At 50.8% G+C, this 13049-nt stretch overlaps 1 protein-coding gene across 5 annotated transcripts in view; it reads left to right on the top strand.

Moving 5' to 3' along the window:
- Positions 1-13049, top strand: part of MAP2K6 (mitogen-activated protein kinase kinase 6) — a 63860-nt gene that overhangs the window by 47410 nt on the left and 3401 nt on the right. The window contains exons 12-14 of one of the 5 annotated variants that reach the window (XR_008434218.1): positions 440-555; positions 3663-6653; positions 6688-12220. Coding sequence is in view for 4 of the 5 variants with exons in the window: in XM_053960505.1 (XP_053816480.1) it covers positions 440-517 (78 nt within the window). In the remaining variant the exon portion in view is untranslated. Of the gene's footprint in view, positions 1-439; positions 1016-3662; positions 12221-13049 lie in introns of those variants that run through there. The other 4 variants (XM_053960505.1, XM_053960504.1, XM_053960506.1 and 1 more) reach the window with 4 other exon arrangements.

Here is a 13049-nt window from a genome sequence, read left to right as displayed (position 1 = left end):
GCTGCGAGGAGGGGCAGTTCAGGGAAGAAATGAGACTCAGGAGTCACCAGAGGGTAAATACACAGATAGAGCCGAGGGAAAAGCACTGCAGTCAGCAAGGCTTTCCCTGCTCCAGCTGGAGCGTGTGGGATGGGTAACCATGGTCTGGGAGGTGTTTTGGGGCAGATGGAGAGGGTTTTCTAAGCTTTCCCTTTGCCCCAGAACTGCCCAACTCAGCCCTGCCAGCCAGGGCAGGGGCTGGGGGGAATCCAGGGTGGCATCACAATTTCATGGAGCAGCCCTTGTGCTCCCTAGCTTGCCTCAGCTGTAAAAACCCAATATCATGATGCTAAGGAGGAAACCTTCTTCACTGTCTAGAGGATTGTCTGAAAAGCCTTTTTTGCTCAGCATGGCAAATAATAAACTTGGCTGGTTTTTTTTTCTCTCTTTGCTTCCCCAGCAACATCCTTTCTTCACCCTGCACGAATCCAAAGAGACAGACGTCGCCTCTTTTGTCAAGCTCATCCTGGGAGACTGAGAACTGGACTTGTGAAAGAATTGCCCTTCTGTGGACTGGTGGGTGCAGGGGAGGGGCGCGTGGCAGGACTTGTCATGGAAGCACCAACAGAAAGTCGCCGTGTTTTGTTTTGTTTTGTTCTGTTTTGATTCTGAGAAACCCCCGCCTCGCCCGAGTTTTTTTAAAGGGTTCTTTGGTATCCATAGTGACATAGAACGAGCTGGTTAGTGGAATGAATTTTAATAAGGTTGGTAACCTTAAAACAAAAAAAAAAACAAAGCAACAACAACAAAAAAATGTTTTTTGAAAGAGTGATTTACATATTTAATGACAGTCGAGGTTCCTCTTCCTAACTTGCTCCTCATCCCCCTTCCCTTCCCCTTGAACCAGAATTTGCTTTGTCATGGTAATAGGTGCTATGGTAGTCATGAAGTTGTATGTAGATTTATATTTTGTCCCTTCCATTATTTTAATATTTATGTTAAGTGCTTGATGGAATAGATTTCTGTTTTATATGAGGATGAGTGCGTGGTGGTGATGATGATGATGATGATGATGATGATGCAAAAGGAGGCCACAGCAAGCAGCACTTGTAGGGCTTTGCTGGGGAAAACATGTCCGAGGAGAGGAGAGAGGAGAGGAGAAGTGTCCCTGTTGTGGAATATATTTAATGTGCATCACAAAAGGAATTGATAAGACTTGCAGCTCAGCTGCTCGAGCTGTGTCAGGGAGGGAGGCCCCGGTGTCCCCTGTGGTCACCTCTTCTCCGGACACCACGCTCCGAGTCCAGCCTTGGGCTGGGCCAGCCCTGTCCCACCCCCTGCCCTGCTGGAGAGGCAGGCTGGGAGCTCTGGGAGTCACTGGGGCAGTGTCTGGGGCAATGTCTGGGACAAAAGGCCCAGGGGGAAGGAGGTTGTCAGAGAAGTTGCACAAAGAAGAGGAGGAGGAGGCTGCCCTGGTCAGTGCCCACCTGCCCAGCAGCGTTGCAGTGCCCGAGGCTCCCTTGGGCTGGGGATGAGCTGCTTTGGGCCTCAACGGGAGCTCCTCTCTCCTTCTCGGGGTGAGACAGGATCACAGGATGGCACCTGTGAAAAATGGGATGCTTTAGTGCTGGTTTCCAGGGCTCGTGGCACTGCCTTGGCAGCAATCCCTCCGTGCTTGCCCACAGAGTCTGGGAGTGCCAGCGCTCCCAGGAGCCCGTGCTGGGACTGGGCTGTGTCCAGCTCCCAGGAGCCCGTGTGGACTGGGCTGTGTCCAGCTCCCAGGAGCCCGTGTGGAGTGGGCTGTGTCCAGCTCCCAGGAGCCCGTGCTGGGACTGGGCTGTGTCCAGCTCCCAGGAGCCCGTGTGGACTGGGCTGTGTCCAGCTCCCAGGAGCCCGTGTGGACTGGGCTGTGTCCAGCCCCAGCTGGGATGCTGCAGGCATCCAGCAGCACCGGGCTCTGCCTGGGCTGCAGGTGGGAGCTGCAGCCTGGGAAACCACGCAGGGACACCACAGCCCACCCTGCCCAGGAGCTCCTCTCTGCTGGCCGGCTCCCTGGGGACAACTGCAAGCCAGGGGCAGGAGAAGGGAGCTGGTGAGGTGGGAGAGGAGCTGGAGATCCTTCTGCCCTCGGGTCAGTCACTGTCTGGAGCAGGGGGCACTGTGAGTGTTGCTGAGCCCGGAGCGAGGCCGCTGGTTTGAGGCACCTCTGCCCAGCTGCCTGAGCTCCTCTGCCTTTGCCCGTGGCTCCTTCCCCCAGCCCTGCAACGGGGCCTGCCTGTGCATTCTGGGGAGGCTGCACAAGTGCCTCGTGCCCCTGCACGCGCTTCCATCCCCACCCCTCGCTTGGGCACAGCCCCTCGGAGCCAGGTCTGACCAGAAACCCCCTGCTCTGCAGTGCTGGACCTGGGCAGGTGTCACTGAACCTGTGCACAGTGTCATTGAACCCTGCTCTGCAGTGCTGGACCTGTGCACAATGTCACTGAGCCTATGCAGGTGTCACTGAGCCTGTGCAGGTGTCACTGAAGTTGTACAGGTGTCACTGAACTTGTGCACAATGTCACTGAACCTGTGCAGGTGTCACTGAGCCTGTGCAGGTGTCACTGAACGTGTGCACAATGTCACTGAGCCTTTGCACAATGTCACTGAGCCTGTGCAGGTGTCACTGAGCCTGTGCAGGTGTCACTGAGCCTATGCAGGTGTCACTGAACCTGTGCACAATGTCACTGAACTTGTGCACAATGTCACTGAGCCTGTGCAGGTGTCACTGAAGTTGTACAGGTGTCACTGAGCCTGTGCAGGTGTCACTGAACGTGTGCACAATGTCACTGAAACTGTGCAGGTGTCACTGAACCTGTGCAGGTGTCACTGAGCCTGTGCAGGTGTCACTGAACATGAGCACAATGTCACTGAGCCTGTGCAGATGTCACTGAAGTTGTACAGGTGTCACTGAGCCTGTGCAGGTGTCACTGAAGTTGTGCAGGTGTCACTGAGCCTGTGCAGGTGTCACTGAGCCTGTGCAGGTGTCACTGAACGTGTGCACAATGTCACTAAACCTCTGCACAATGTCACTGCACCTGCACAGGTGCCACTGCACCCTGCTGTGCCAGGTGAGCAGCTCCAGGCTCTGCTGGTGCAGGTTGGAACAGTCTGAGGGGATTTTGGGAAGGGATGCCCTGGAAGGGGAGGGCAGTGCTCAGAGCAGGGCTGTGGGGTGCTGGGGACATGCCAACACTTCAACGAGGCGCACAAAGACACCGCCAGTGCCTGGGCTGCCACTGTCACTGCCACCAGGGGCTGGCTGTGAGCCCGGGGTGCTGCAGCTCTGCCCTGGGCTGGCAGTGACACACAGGGGAGCATTTGTGGGGTTCCTCAGTCCTTGTGCCCTCAGCTCACAGGGGCTCACAGAGGAATCAGGGTGTGTTTCACAGCTCCTGCAGGCTTTGGGGAGGAGGTTCCCCTTGCTCAGCCCTGCCCCAGGAGCCTGCCCAGCCCTCGGGGAAGGACAGGCTCCATGTCTCACCCTGTGCCGAGGGGAACCTTTCAGGTTACATTTTGTGGCGGGTGAAACACGAGGATGTTTTACTTCACAGTGTAATTTTAAGAGGCCTCGCATGGCTCATGATCTGCCCTCTCATATTCCATGGGGTGTGTGTGTGTGTGTTTTCTCTCTCTCACTTTCTCAGAGTCACAGAGCTGTTTTGATTGATTGTCCTCAGCTGCAGCTGAAAGTCCAGCCAGCCAGTTTATAGACTTGGTTCCAGCATCAATTCTCACTTTGAAAAACATGACATTTAAAACCACCCTTTGGTTTTCCTACATATGGATCTGATGCTTTCGTTCAAGATTTGTTTTTGCTGCTTTTCCCCTGCAATATAAGTCTCATTTGGACACCACATCTCCTTGACCTCAGAGCACCTTCATTTCAGTGCCATTGTAATTGACAGGTTGAATTGATGAGATACTGTCAAAGCTCAGTATTAATAGCAGATATTAATGTCACCAGCGTTTTTCAGTAGAGAATTAATGGCAGTGCTGTCTGCAGCTAGGAACCCTCTGAAAGGATTCCTCCGTGCCTCCACACAGGCCTTGCTTTTCTGCTTTCTGCTCTAATCCCTTTGTTTTAATGACATTACAATTGGGCACACAGCAAATCCCTCCCCTTCCCTGCTCCTTCTCCATGACTTGGTCCCTTTTAAAGTCGTTTGTGTCAGCCCAGAGGAAGTGTGGAGCTGTCTGAGCGTGAGGATGGGAAGTGCTGAGGGGAGCTGTGGCAGCTGTGGGGCTGTCCCTGCATCCCTCGTGGTGGCCACAAGGCTTGGCCTGACCCAGGAATTTCTTAGAGAGAAGCCTGAGCTTGGTGGCTTCAGCTCAGGGAGGAGAGCCAGGGGCTCCCGTGTGCCTCAAAGCCCTGCAGACCTGCAGGATGAGAGTCAGGCTCCTCTCTCTGCTGTTTAATTGTCACCTCTGTGAAGATGAAAAGCCTTTGGTTGCTGCTCAGATCTTTGTTAGGCCAGACAGGCTCTGGGAAACCTTTCCTGACAGGCTGGCCCCCTGAACAGCCCAGGTGATGAGGATTAGGGATGTTCTTCACAAAGGTTGTCTGTGTTCACACAGCACAGGGCTTGGGATTGCCCCAAACTGGGATTTTTAGAGCAGCAGGTCTCAAATGCCATGAACTTGGAAGAACCCCAAAGCCAGGGAGCAGAGAGAGAGCAAAGCTGCTGGGAGCTCAGCACTGGGCTTGAGCTGGACCCAAATGATTCTTTTTGAGGAAATAACGAGAGCAGGCCAAAAAGCTGTGGGTGGGTTTGCAGGGCAGGGAGGGCCTCTCCAGGCTTCCACAGGTTATCAGGAGGCACAGCCCATCCCCAGGGATCCCCAGGTGTGATGTCCACCCTCCTCTTTCCCCCACTGTACAGCCCCTGCAATCTCCAGGATGCCAGAGGCCTTGCCATGGCTGGAGCTCTCAAGTGTCACTGGTAGCAAAGATGTTTTCTGGGTCCCCAGGAGCCCTTTGGACCCTTAAATCTCAAAGAGGAGTTGGAGGGCATTTTCTGGTTGCTGTTTTTAAACACCAGGTTCATGCTGCTGCACTGGGTGCAATGCCCATCTTCCCTGGAGTCCTTCCAGGGGTACAAACCTTGACACAGATATCTCTGTACTGTATTTCTCTGGTTTTCCTGACTTCTGTTGTGTTTACTGGTGACAAAGAGGCAACTCTGACTTGTTAAAGAGGTGAAACTTCATTTCTGGAGGCAGGTGTGTGACGCAGGAGGCAGTTGGTGAGTCCCTACTTGAAAAAATCTCTAAAAAATCTCAATTCTCAACCCTGCTGTTGAGCAGGTGCTGCTGGGTCAGTGCTGCTGCACCTTGCCCAGGTGGGAAGGGGCTGCCAGGGGCTGAGGGCACAGCCTCAGCTGGGATTTCTCCATGCTTGCTGCCAGCCAGGTGTGTACCTGCACATTTCCCTTCTTCCCTACACCTTCTGGAAGAGGAAATTCCTGCCTGGTCAACACAGCATTGCTTCAGTGGCTGGTCTGGTGTGGTTCAGACAAGGTTCCCACCAGCTCCTGTGTTTAATAAATCTTTTTTATTCAAAACAACCCCCAAACTCCTCTCTCAGAAAAGCCAGCCAAGATGCTCCTTTTTTTTTTTTTTTTTCCCTTTCCATCTTGTTCCTGTTAGAGGAACTCTGGGAGCCTGTCTTGGTGCTTTCACTCTTTCACATGCCAAAGATCCCTCTTAGTTATGCTCCTGCCAAACCAGATCTTATAGCCTTGCCTCTGAAACCATCCACTTCCCTGCTCCTTGGGGTTCCTTTTGTTGCTGTTGCTTTTTCATTGAATTTCCTCGTGTTTATTGACGTGTCTATTGTTGAGCTTCCTGGACACATGCAGCTCTCTTTTTTGGGATACAGGCAAAGACAAATAGTTGCCTTCACTTCTGTGCCCCTGCTGTTGGGGAAATACTGTCAGTGATGTGATTCCTACAGAAGGGATGGGTCTCATGTAGAGCTGGGGTCGTGGAGGGTGTCAAGTGGCACTGCTCCATTGCCTTGGCTGGAGTAAGGCCAGTTTTGTCCAGCTGAGAATCTGTCCTTAGTGTCTAAACAGTTATTACACACTAATAAAGATTAATGATCATAAATCCCCACGGATTAGACATTAAATGGCAAGTTTTGCTCATTAATCTTTATTGCCATATTATGGTTGTTGATGTTAGAGCAGGCTCCCCTCTCTGCAGAGCTGAGGGGGCTGAGCCTGGGGAGAGGAAGGGTGGACAGAACACTCAGAACACACCACATGTCCACGGTTTGCACTCTGTGTCCTGCCCCCAGGCTCCTTGTTTCCTTGAAAGCCCTTAAGCAGCAGCAGAGGATGGATCCCAGAGCTTTGCCTGCTGCTCTGGCCTCTGCCTGGGCTATCAAACCCAGATTGTTTCTGGTGAGAAGGGATCAGATCTCCTCATTAATCAGATCTCCTCCAGCCTTTGCTGGAGCAGATGGAGAATGTGAAATTTGCCCTGTGCTCTGCAGAGCTGGGAGATTCCCCCCTGGATCGTGGCAGCTCTGTTGAAAGCTGAAAGAACTGTGCTCCTTCACATAACCCCACTTCATAAAACCAGTGGCTTTTAGTAATAAATAGGGCCAGAAAAAGCTGCATCTCAGTTTTGGGGTGTTTGCAGAAAAAGCTGCATCTCAGTTTTGAGGTGTTTGCAGAAAAAGCTGTGTCTGAGTTTCGGGGTGTTTGCAGAAAAAGCTGCACCTCAGCTTTGAGGTGTTTGCAGATGAATAAACACAGCCAGGAGCTGGTGGTGCCAGTGCTGCAGGCACAAAGGTCCATTGCTGGATAAATGGAAAGGACTCTGAGAGTGCAGTGAACTTCAAGTGTGGATTTAATGGCATGGGGACAAAACGAGTGCTCTGATGGGCAGCTGGTGTCAGCCCACCCTGCCAGGGGGGAGCAGGAGAGGCAGACACAGCCTGAGAGCAGCCTGGCTGCCCTTTCCCTCCCCACATCTTCCTTCAGGCCCAGATTTGTGGGCACTGGGTCCCACTCATGCCCAGTTCCAGTAAAGGGAGCAAAATCTAAAACCCAAAAGAAACCCACAGGGAAAAACCTGCAGGTGACCCAGGGCACGCTGCTGCTGCTGCTGCTTTTTCCTTAAAAAAAGGGAAAAGCCTGGGAGAGGCCTCTGGAGCTGAGAGAGAAGAGGGGAAACTTTCAAGGTGGTCTCCAACCAGCTTAATGCTGGAAATTCCCCATTTTCAGGCCAGCAGGAGGAGGGAATTGAGCAGGGACAGCCAGGGAGCAGCTGGGGCTGCAGGATGGTTGTGATGTGTCCTTCAGAGCAGCCCTGGGATGCTGGAGAGCTCTCGGCCTCCGTGCACACCTGACATCCTGGGCACCGTCATATTTTTATTTTCATGTCCAAATATTTCTTATATTTTTATTTTCGTGGGATTTTACTGGCAGCCAGTGGGAAGGGGAAGGGGCCTGCAGTCCATGGAGTGCTTTGGGGGAGGAAGGAGCTGCCTGTCCTCTCCAGTTCCCTGCTCCCTGATTCCAGAGCTGGGAATCGGCTGCACGGCCGCCCTCCAAGAGCTCGTCCCTTCGTTTGCTGCTGTTCCACTGAAATTCCCTTTGGGAATGCTGGGCAGCTCTGGGGCTGCAGCAGCCCTGCTCCAGGGTGGCTCAGCCAGGATGAGCCACAATCCCTTCCCTGGGAGCCTCCTGGTTTTTGAAGGATGGGGCGAGCGTCCAGCGGCCGCGAGGTTCTGCGGGGATAAGCCGGGAAAAGCTTGGAAGTGGAGATGGAAATCTCAAAAGATCAGACGTCTTCCGGCCATTTCCAAAGCTATCTGGTGTTAGCCAGACCTGAAAACCCTTCCTAGAAGTTTTATTTCAGGGTATTTTGATCTGTTACTTTCGCTTTTGGGCTTAGCTAAATCCAGGAAACTCGCAGTGGTGTAATTTTTGAATAAAGACTAAACACACCCCAAGTATTCCTGAACCGATCAGGAAAGCTGCTGCTTGGTTTATCTTCCAGGAATAATTCAGGCCAGCCCAGGCTTGAATTCGGTCTGGTTTTGCCCCTAGATAATGATTCTTTTTGAGGAAATAATGAGAGCAGGCCAAAAAGGCTGTGACCTGACACACCAAACTGTTCCAGGAGGAGGATGGAGATAAATGCTCCAGTGAGAGGGGCCAATGTCTGGAGGCTGGAAGAGCAGCCTGGAGTATCCATGGCCTCCAAAAACTCACATAGACACATTTTCCCCAGGAACTGTGGGGTGGAGGTGTTGGATTCTGCATATCTTGGGATTTTTCCCTCTAGGAGAGAACATTCAGCCATCTTGAAATGTCCCAGAACACCCAAAAGCCTTCAGCATTTTCATGTTTTTTTTTATTTTCAGGATGGATACTGTGAAAAGTCAGGAAGGGCCAGGTGTCCTCGATTTTTTTTCAGCCAGGGTGAAGAAATGTGGATTAAGTGCCTGGTAAAAGCCCAAAAAAAAAAAAAAAAAAAAAAAAGGTGTGTTTAAAGATAAATCCCAGTCTCTGTCAGAGCTGTTGAGCCAGGATCGAATTTTCCCAAATCCAGGTACAGCTGCAGAGCTCTCCATCCATTTTTAACCCAAATTTAGTCACAAATCCTGCAGAAACACCTACAGCATGGACTGTGCCTTCTGGGGGGCTTCTTGCAGGCTGGGGCTCAAAATCCAATATCCCCCAACTCAGGATTTGGCTCTGAATATTCCCTTTAAAATCCATGTGTAAAGTGAATTTGCAGGGCTCGGCCGCTGTTTTTATTTTGGTGAATCGAGTGGTTTGTGCTTGGTGAGAGCTGTCCCTGTGCCAGGGGCTGCTGGAAATAGTCACAGCATCCAAAAGAGCTGGAATTCTGCATTTTTTAATAGCAGTACAATGAGGGGAAGCTGCTAAATAGAGCTTCTTGTAAGCTGGAAATGTGTTGGAGTAAAATTTATCATTTCTTGTAGGGGAAAAAAAAAAACAACTCTCTAAAATTGTCCAAAATCTTCAATTTAAGGATTTACAGTTTTATTGGCAAAGATCCATGTTTAGCATCAATATATGGGATTTCTAGACTTTCTGTCTTAAGGTGTGAAGTCTGCTTTTTCTCGAGATGGTGGGAACCTGTAACAAGAATATTTCTACATAATTTTGGCTAGGGAAAAAAAAAACCCCAAACACCAAAATATGAGCAAAAAAATGGAAAAACTCCAAGATCCCAGTGGTCTCTGGTGTTGAAGAGGGCACATGAACCTGTTAGGAAGGGGGAGACTTTCCAACCTGCTGTAATGCAAGTCCTTATTTTACTTTATTTTTAGTTGTTTTTTTTTTTTACAGTAACATCATTTGGTTGCTTAACTGTGAAAGTCTCTGCTTTTCCATCCCTGTGGAAGGCTGATTATTCTTTCTCATGTTCTTATTTATTATTTATCCCTTTCTGGTACTATCCAAGAGGTGCTGAAGGTATCTCCCAGCCTGCCCTTGAGCCATGTGGAATCCCTGTGGTATCTCCTAACAGCTGGGCTGGCATTAGACAGCTAATTATGATTTTAAATTAAATTTATAGCAACTTAGATTGGTATTTTTTTCGTGTCCTGGTTTGCTCTAGAATTAGGGATGGGGACAAGCAATCTTGTTTTTTAAAAAATTGTAATTTTTTGAGTTTTCTTTTAACATCTTGGAGGCTTCTGAAGAAACCTGCTCATTTTTATGTTTCTAGGGGGGGATGCACGAGGTGGGTTTCTTGTTCCTTTGAGAGGGGATTGAGTAGCACCAGGGTTCAGTTTAGCTGGTAAAACGCTGTGTGCCACATCATTAAAACCACCCTGAATTCTGAGAAAACAACCCCTTTCCACCTGGAAATTAAAATCTGGTTGGTGACAAACTTGGTTTGTCCGAGGCTCGTGCCAGGCTTTCCTCTGTCAGATTTCCATGGAGTTTGCTGGAGCCCTGGGTGGTCAGGATTGGCCAGGGCAGGGCTGGGGACAGCCAGGTGTCACCTCTGGGGATGGAGGACACGTGTCCTGCAGAAATAATGCAGCAGTTCATCTGCAGCTTCTTGCTCTCCAGGGGATGTTGAGGGGAATCCCCTAAGTGTGGGAGAGAATCAGGACTGGGGGCTCAAAACCCATCAGGTTTTGTTCTTTTTATTCCCTTTCTCCCCTTGGAAAGGTCCTTCAAAAGCTTCCCCAGCCTTTCTGATAAAGAATAACAGAATCAGAGAACCACAGAGTCATTTAGGGTAGAAAAACCTTTAAAATCATCGAGTCCAACCAAAAACTCAGCACTGCCAAGGCCACCACCAAGCCGTGTCCCCAAGTGCCACATCCACACATTTTAAGCCCTTCCAGGGAGGGTGACTCAAGCCCTTCCCTGGGCAGCCTGGGCGCTGTGGTGCAGCTGTTTTCAGACAGCTCACGCTGCTTTTCTGGTTTGTTTTCTTTCCCCAACGTATAAGAAACGTTGGGTAGCAGAATGTGGAATTGATTAGAAGTTCATAAAGCAGGGACCTCAGAAGGATGTGGGTATAAATGCTTTTCAGGCATCCGAGGTGAACTTTAAATGGAGCTTTGGCCCTCATTTGCTTTCTGCTTTTCAAAAACCATTTATGAGAAAGTGGAGCTGTCAAAGCCATGCATGAACTTTGCCTTCTTGCAAATAACTTGTCTCAAAGTAAATTGTCCAAATGCACAAGAAACTTGTCTCAAAGTAAATCCAGTAGCTCTACAAAGCTGGAATTATGTGCATTAGAGAGTGTGAGGTGTGTGTGTGTGTGTGTGTGAGCACGCGTTGTGCTTGGGGGGAGTAACTCAACCATTTTGAGATTTACAAAAACACAATGCAAGTGCTTTTGGAAAAAAAAAAAAAAAGGCAGTGTAAAATATTTATTTCTTGGCAGAAGTACATCAGACCACATCTCCCATCCTTCTTTTAATTGCTTGGTGTTTGTTTGTGTTGTGTCAGGCTTTGCTGGTTTCCTCCGCAGGGCTCTGTCACCTCACACAACCCCAGTCTCAGCCAGGGCACAGGGCAGCTCCAGCTCCTCGGGAGAGCCCTGGGGTGCAAGCAGGGCACCAAAGGCAGAGTTGGTGTTGGGTTAAAGGCAGCACAGTGCAACGTGGGTGATTTTCAGTTTTCAGCCTTGTCGAGTGAACTCTTTCCTCGTGAGAATCCGAACCACGACAGCCTGAGGCAGCACCCCGAATCACAGCCTTGGGGAGGGTGGGTTGGCCAGACAGAGCAGCTTGGAGGGTGTTAGGTGGCACTGACGTGGGTGTGAGGTGGCACTGGGTGGTTGGCAGTGTCCTGTGGGCTTTGCCCCGGGTTTGGAGCTGCCCCGTGCGGGGTGGGCGCTCCGAGCTCCCGTTCCCAGCCAGGTGCAGACACTGCCAAGTCCCATCAGTCACACTCTGCCAAGCTCCCAGGCTTGTCCCCGTGCTCCAGAGCCCTTCCGTGCTCACCTGGCTGCCCACCTGCACAGCTGCACGTCCCCTCCCCTTGGCTCCACCTGCAACACTCCCCTGTGCTGTCTTCACCCATCTCAGTGCTGTTCCTCGTGCTCTGGGGATGAGCAGGAGCAGCAGAGTGACAGTAGGGCCGTGTGTGTAACGTTTGAGAGGCTTTTACTCCGTGTTGTTGTTTTAATGAGATGCTTTTAGGATCCCTGCTGAACTGGTATTCTTTAACCTTCACTGCCACAGATACTTTTCCCCCCACTCTCTTCACTTCAATCAGATTGGCAAAATACATTTGACTTGAAAACAAAAAAAACCCCAAACAACCCCAAACCCTGCTGATGGGATAGGTTACTCCTCTTTACTGTGCTTTGATTTGATTTCTCAGGATACTCAGAGGTTTTTCACTGCTGCTGAGAGGGGACAGTACACCTTTTTGGAGACTTCAACCACTGTAACATTTTTCCAGATGTGTGTGTGCGTGTGTGTGTGTGTAACCCAGCACTGTGCGTGCGTGTGTTCTGCTGAATATCGTGTGCATCTCTGAAATGCTTCAAACAACTGCCTGGAAGTCAAAAACCAACCACCTCTTTCCAGTCATATGTTTGCCGTGACTTTTCATAACCACACTTGAAACTAGTGGTCTTGGATGGAAAAATTCAAAGAGCAGGGCATCTTTATAGCAATGGTATGTCAGTCGAATTATGGAAAATGTACACAAAAATAAATAAATGAAATTTAAAAGTAACGTTCTCTCAGCCTACCTGTGTTTCCCTCAGTGGAAGTGCTACCAGTTGTGTCGGGACACGCTTTGGGCTGCTTTTGCCATTCCTATTGGAGGTTTTTGGGGATCATCTTACTCCCAACAGCTTATCGTACGTTACTGAAAGCTCGGGAACGCTCAAGCTGCTCGACAGGGATAATTGTCAGCCCTGCTCTCGCTGGTTTCCCTTTCCCTGCTCGGGCTGGCGGGAGCAGGCGCAGCCACATCCCGTCCAGCCCACATCAAAGGCACGGCCCGGAGGGACGGCAGCAGCGGCTTCCTGCCCCCAACCCTCCCAAAAATCAGCTTTTCCAGGGGTTCAAGGGGACACAGCCCCGTGCCCAGCCTCGCTGCGGGGCTGGGCTCTGCCGGGTTGGAGGCTCAGCAGCTCCCGGCGGTGTGGCCGAAGGGCTGGCTGCAGCTGCTGGGCTGCAGAGCAGATGTGCTGCTTTGCTGTGTTTCCCTGCATTCCCTGCCAGCCCCATCGCTGTTACCTGCCTTTCTTTCCAGGGTGACTCTCAGGCCGTGCTCTTGTCCTGATGCAAGGCCAGCGTTCACCCTGAGTTTATTGTCTGAGCCAAACCGCTTTGCTGGAGTGAAGTGTGTTGGGCTGGTCGCGCTGAAACATGAATCGCTGCTTCCCTCCTCCTCGTGTAAATAAAATTATCCTTCCATTTATGTTAGAACTGCAGAAAACAATATCCCAGCTCCCTCTGCTGATCCCGCAGTCCCAGTGAGGGCAAGAGCACTGGCTGCAGAGCTGAGTGCTGCACAGTGACCTCCAGAGTTAATAAAAAGCTTTGAGGGGCACAGGTTTTA

The sequence above is a fragment of the Vidua chalybeata genome, chromosome 19, assembly GCF_026979565.1.
Source record: "Vidua chalybeata isolate OUT-0048 chromosome 19, bVidCha1 merged haplotype, whole genome shotgun sequence".
NCBI classification, from domain to species: domain Eukaryota; kingdom Metazoa; phylum Chordata; class Aves; order Passeriformes; family Viduidae; genus Vidua; species Vidua chalybeata.
This window is presented reverse-complemented; position numbering and strand designations above follow the sequence as displayed.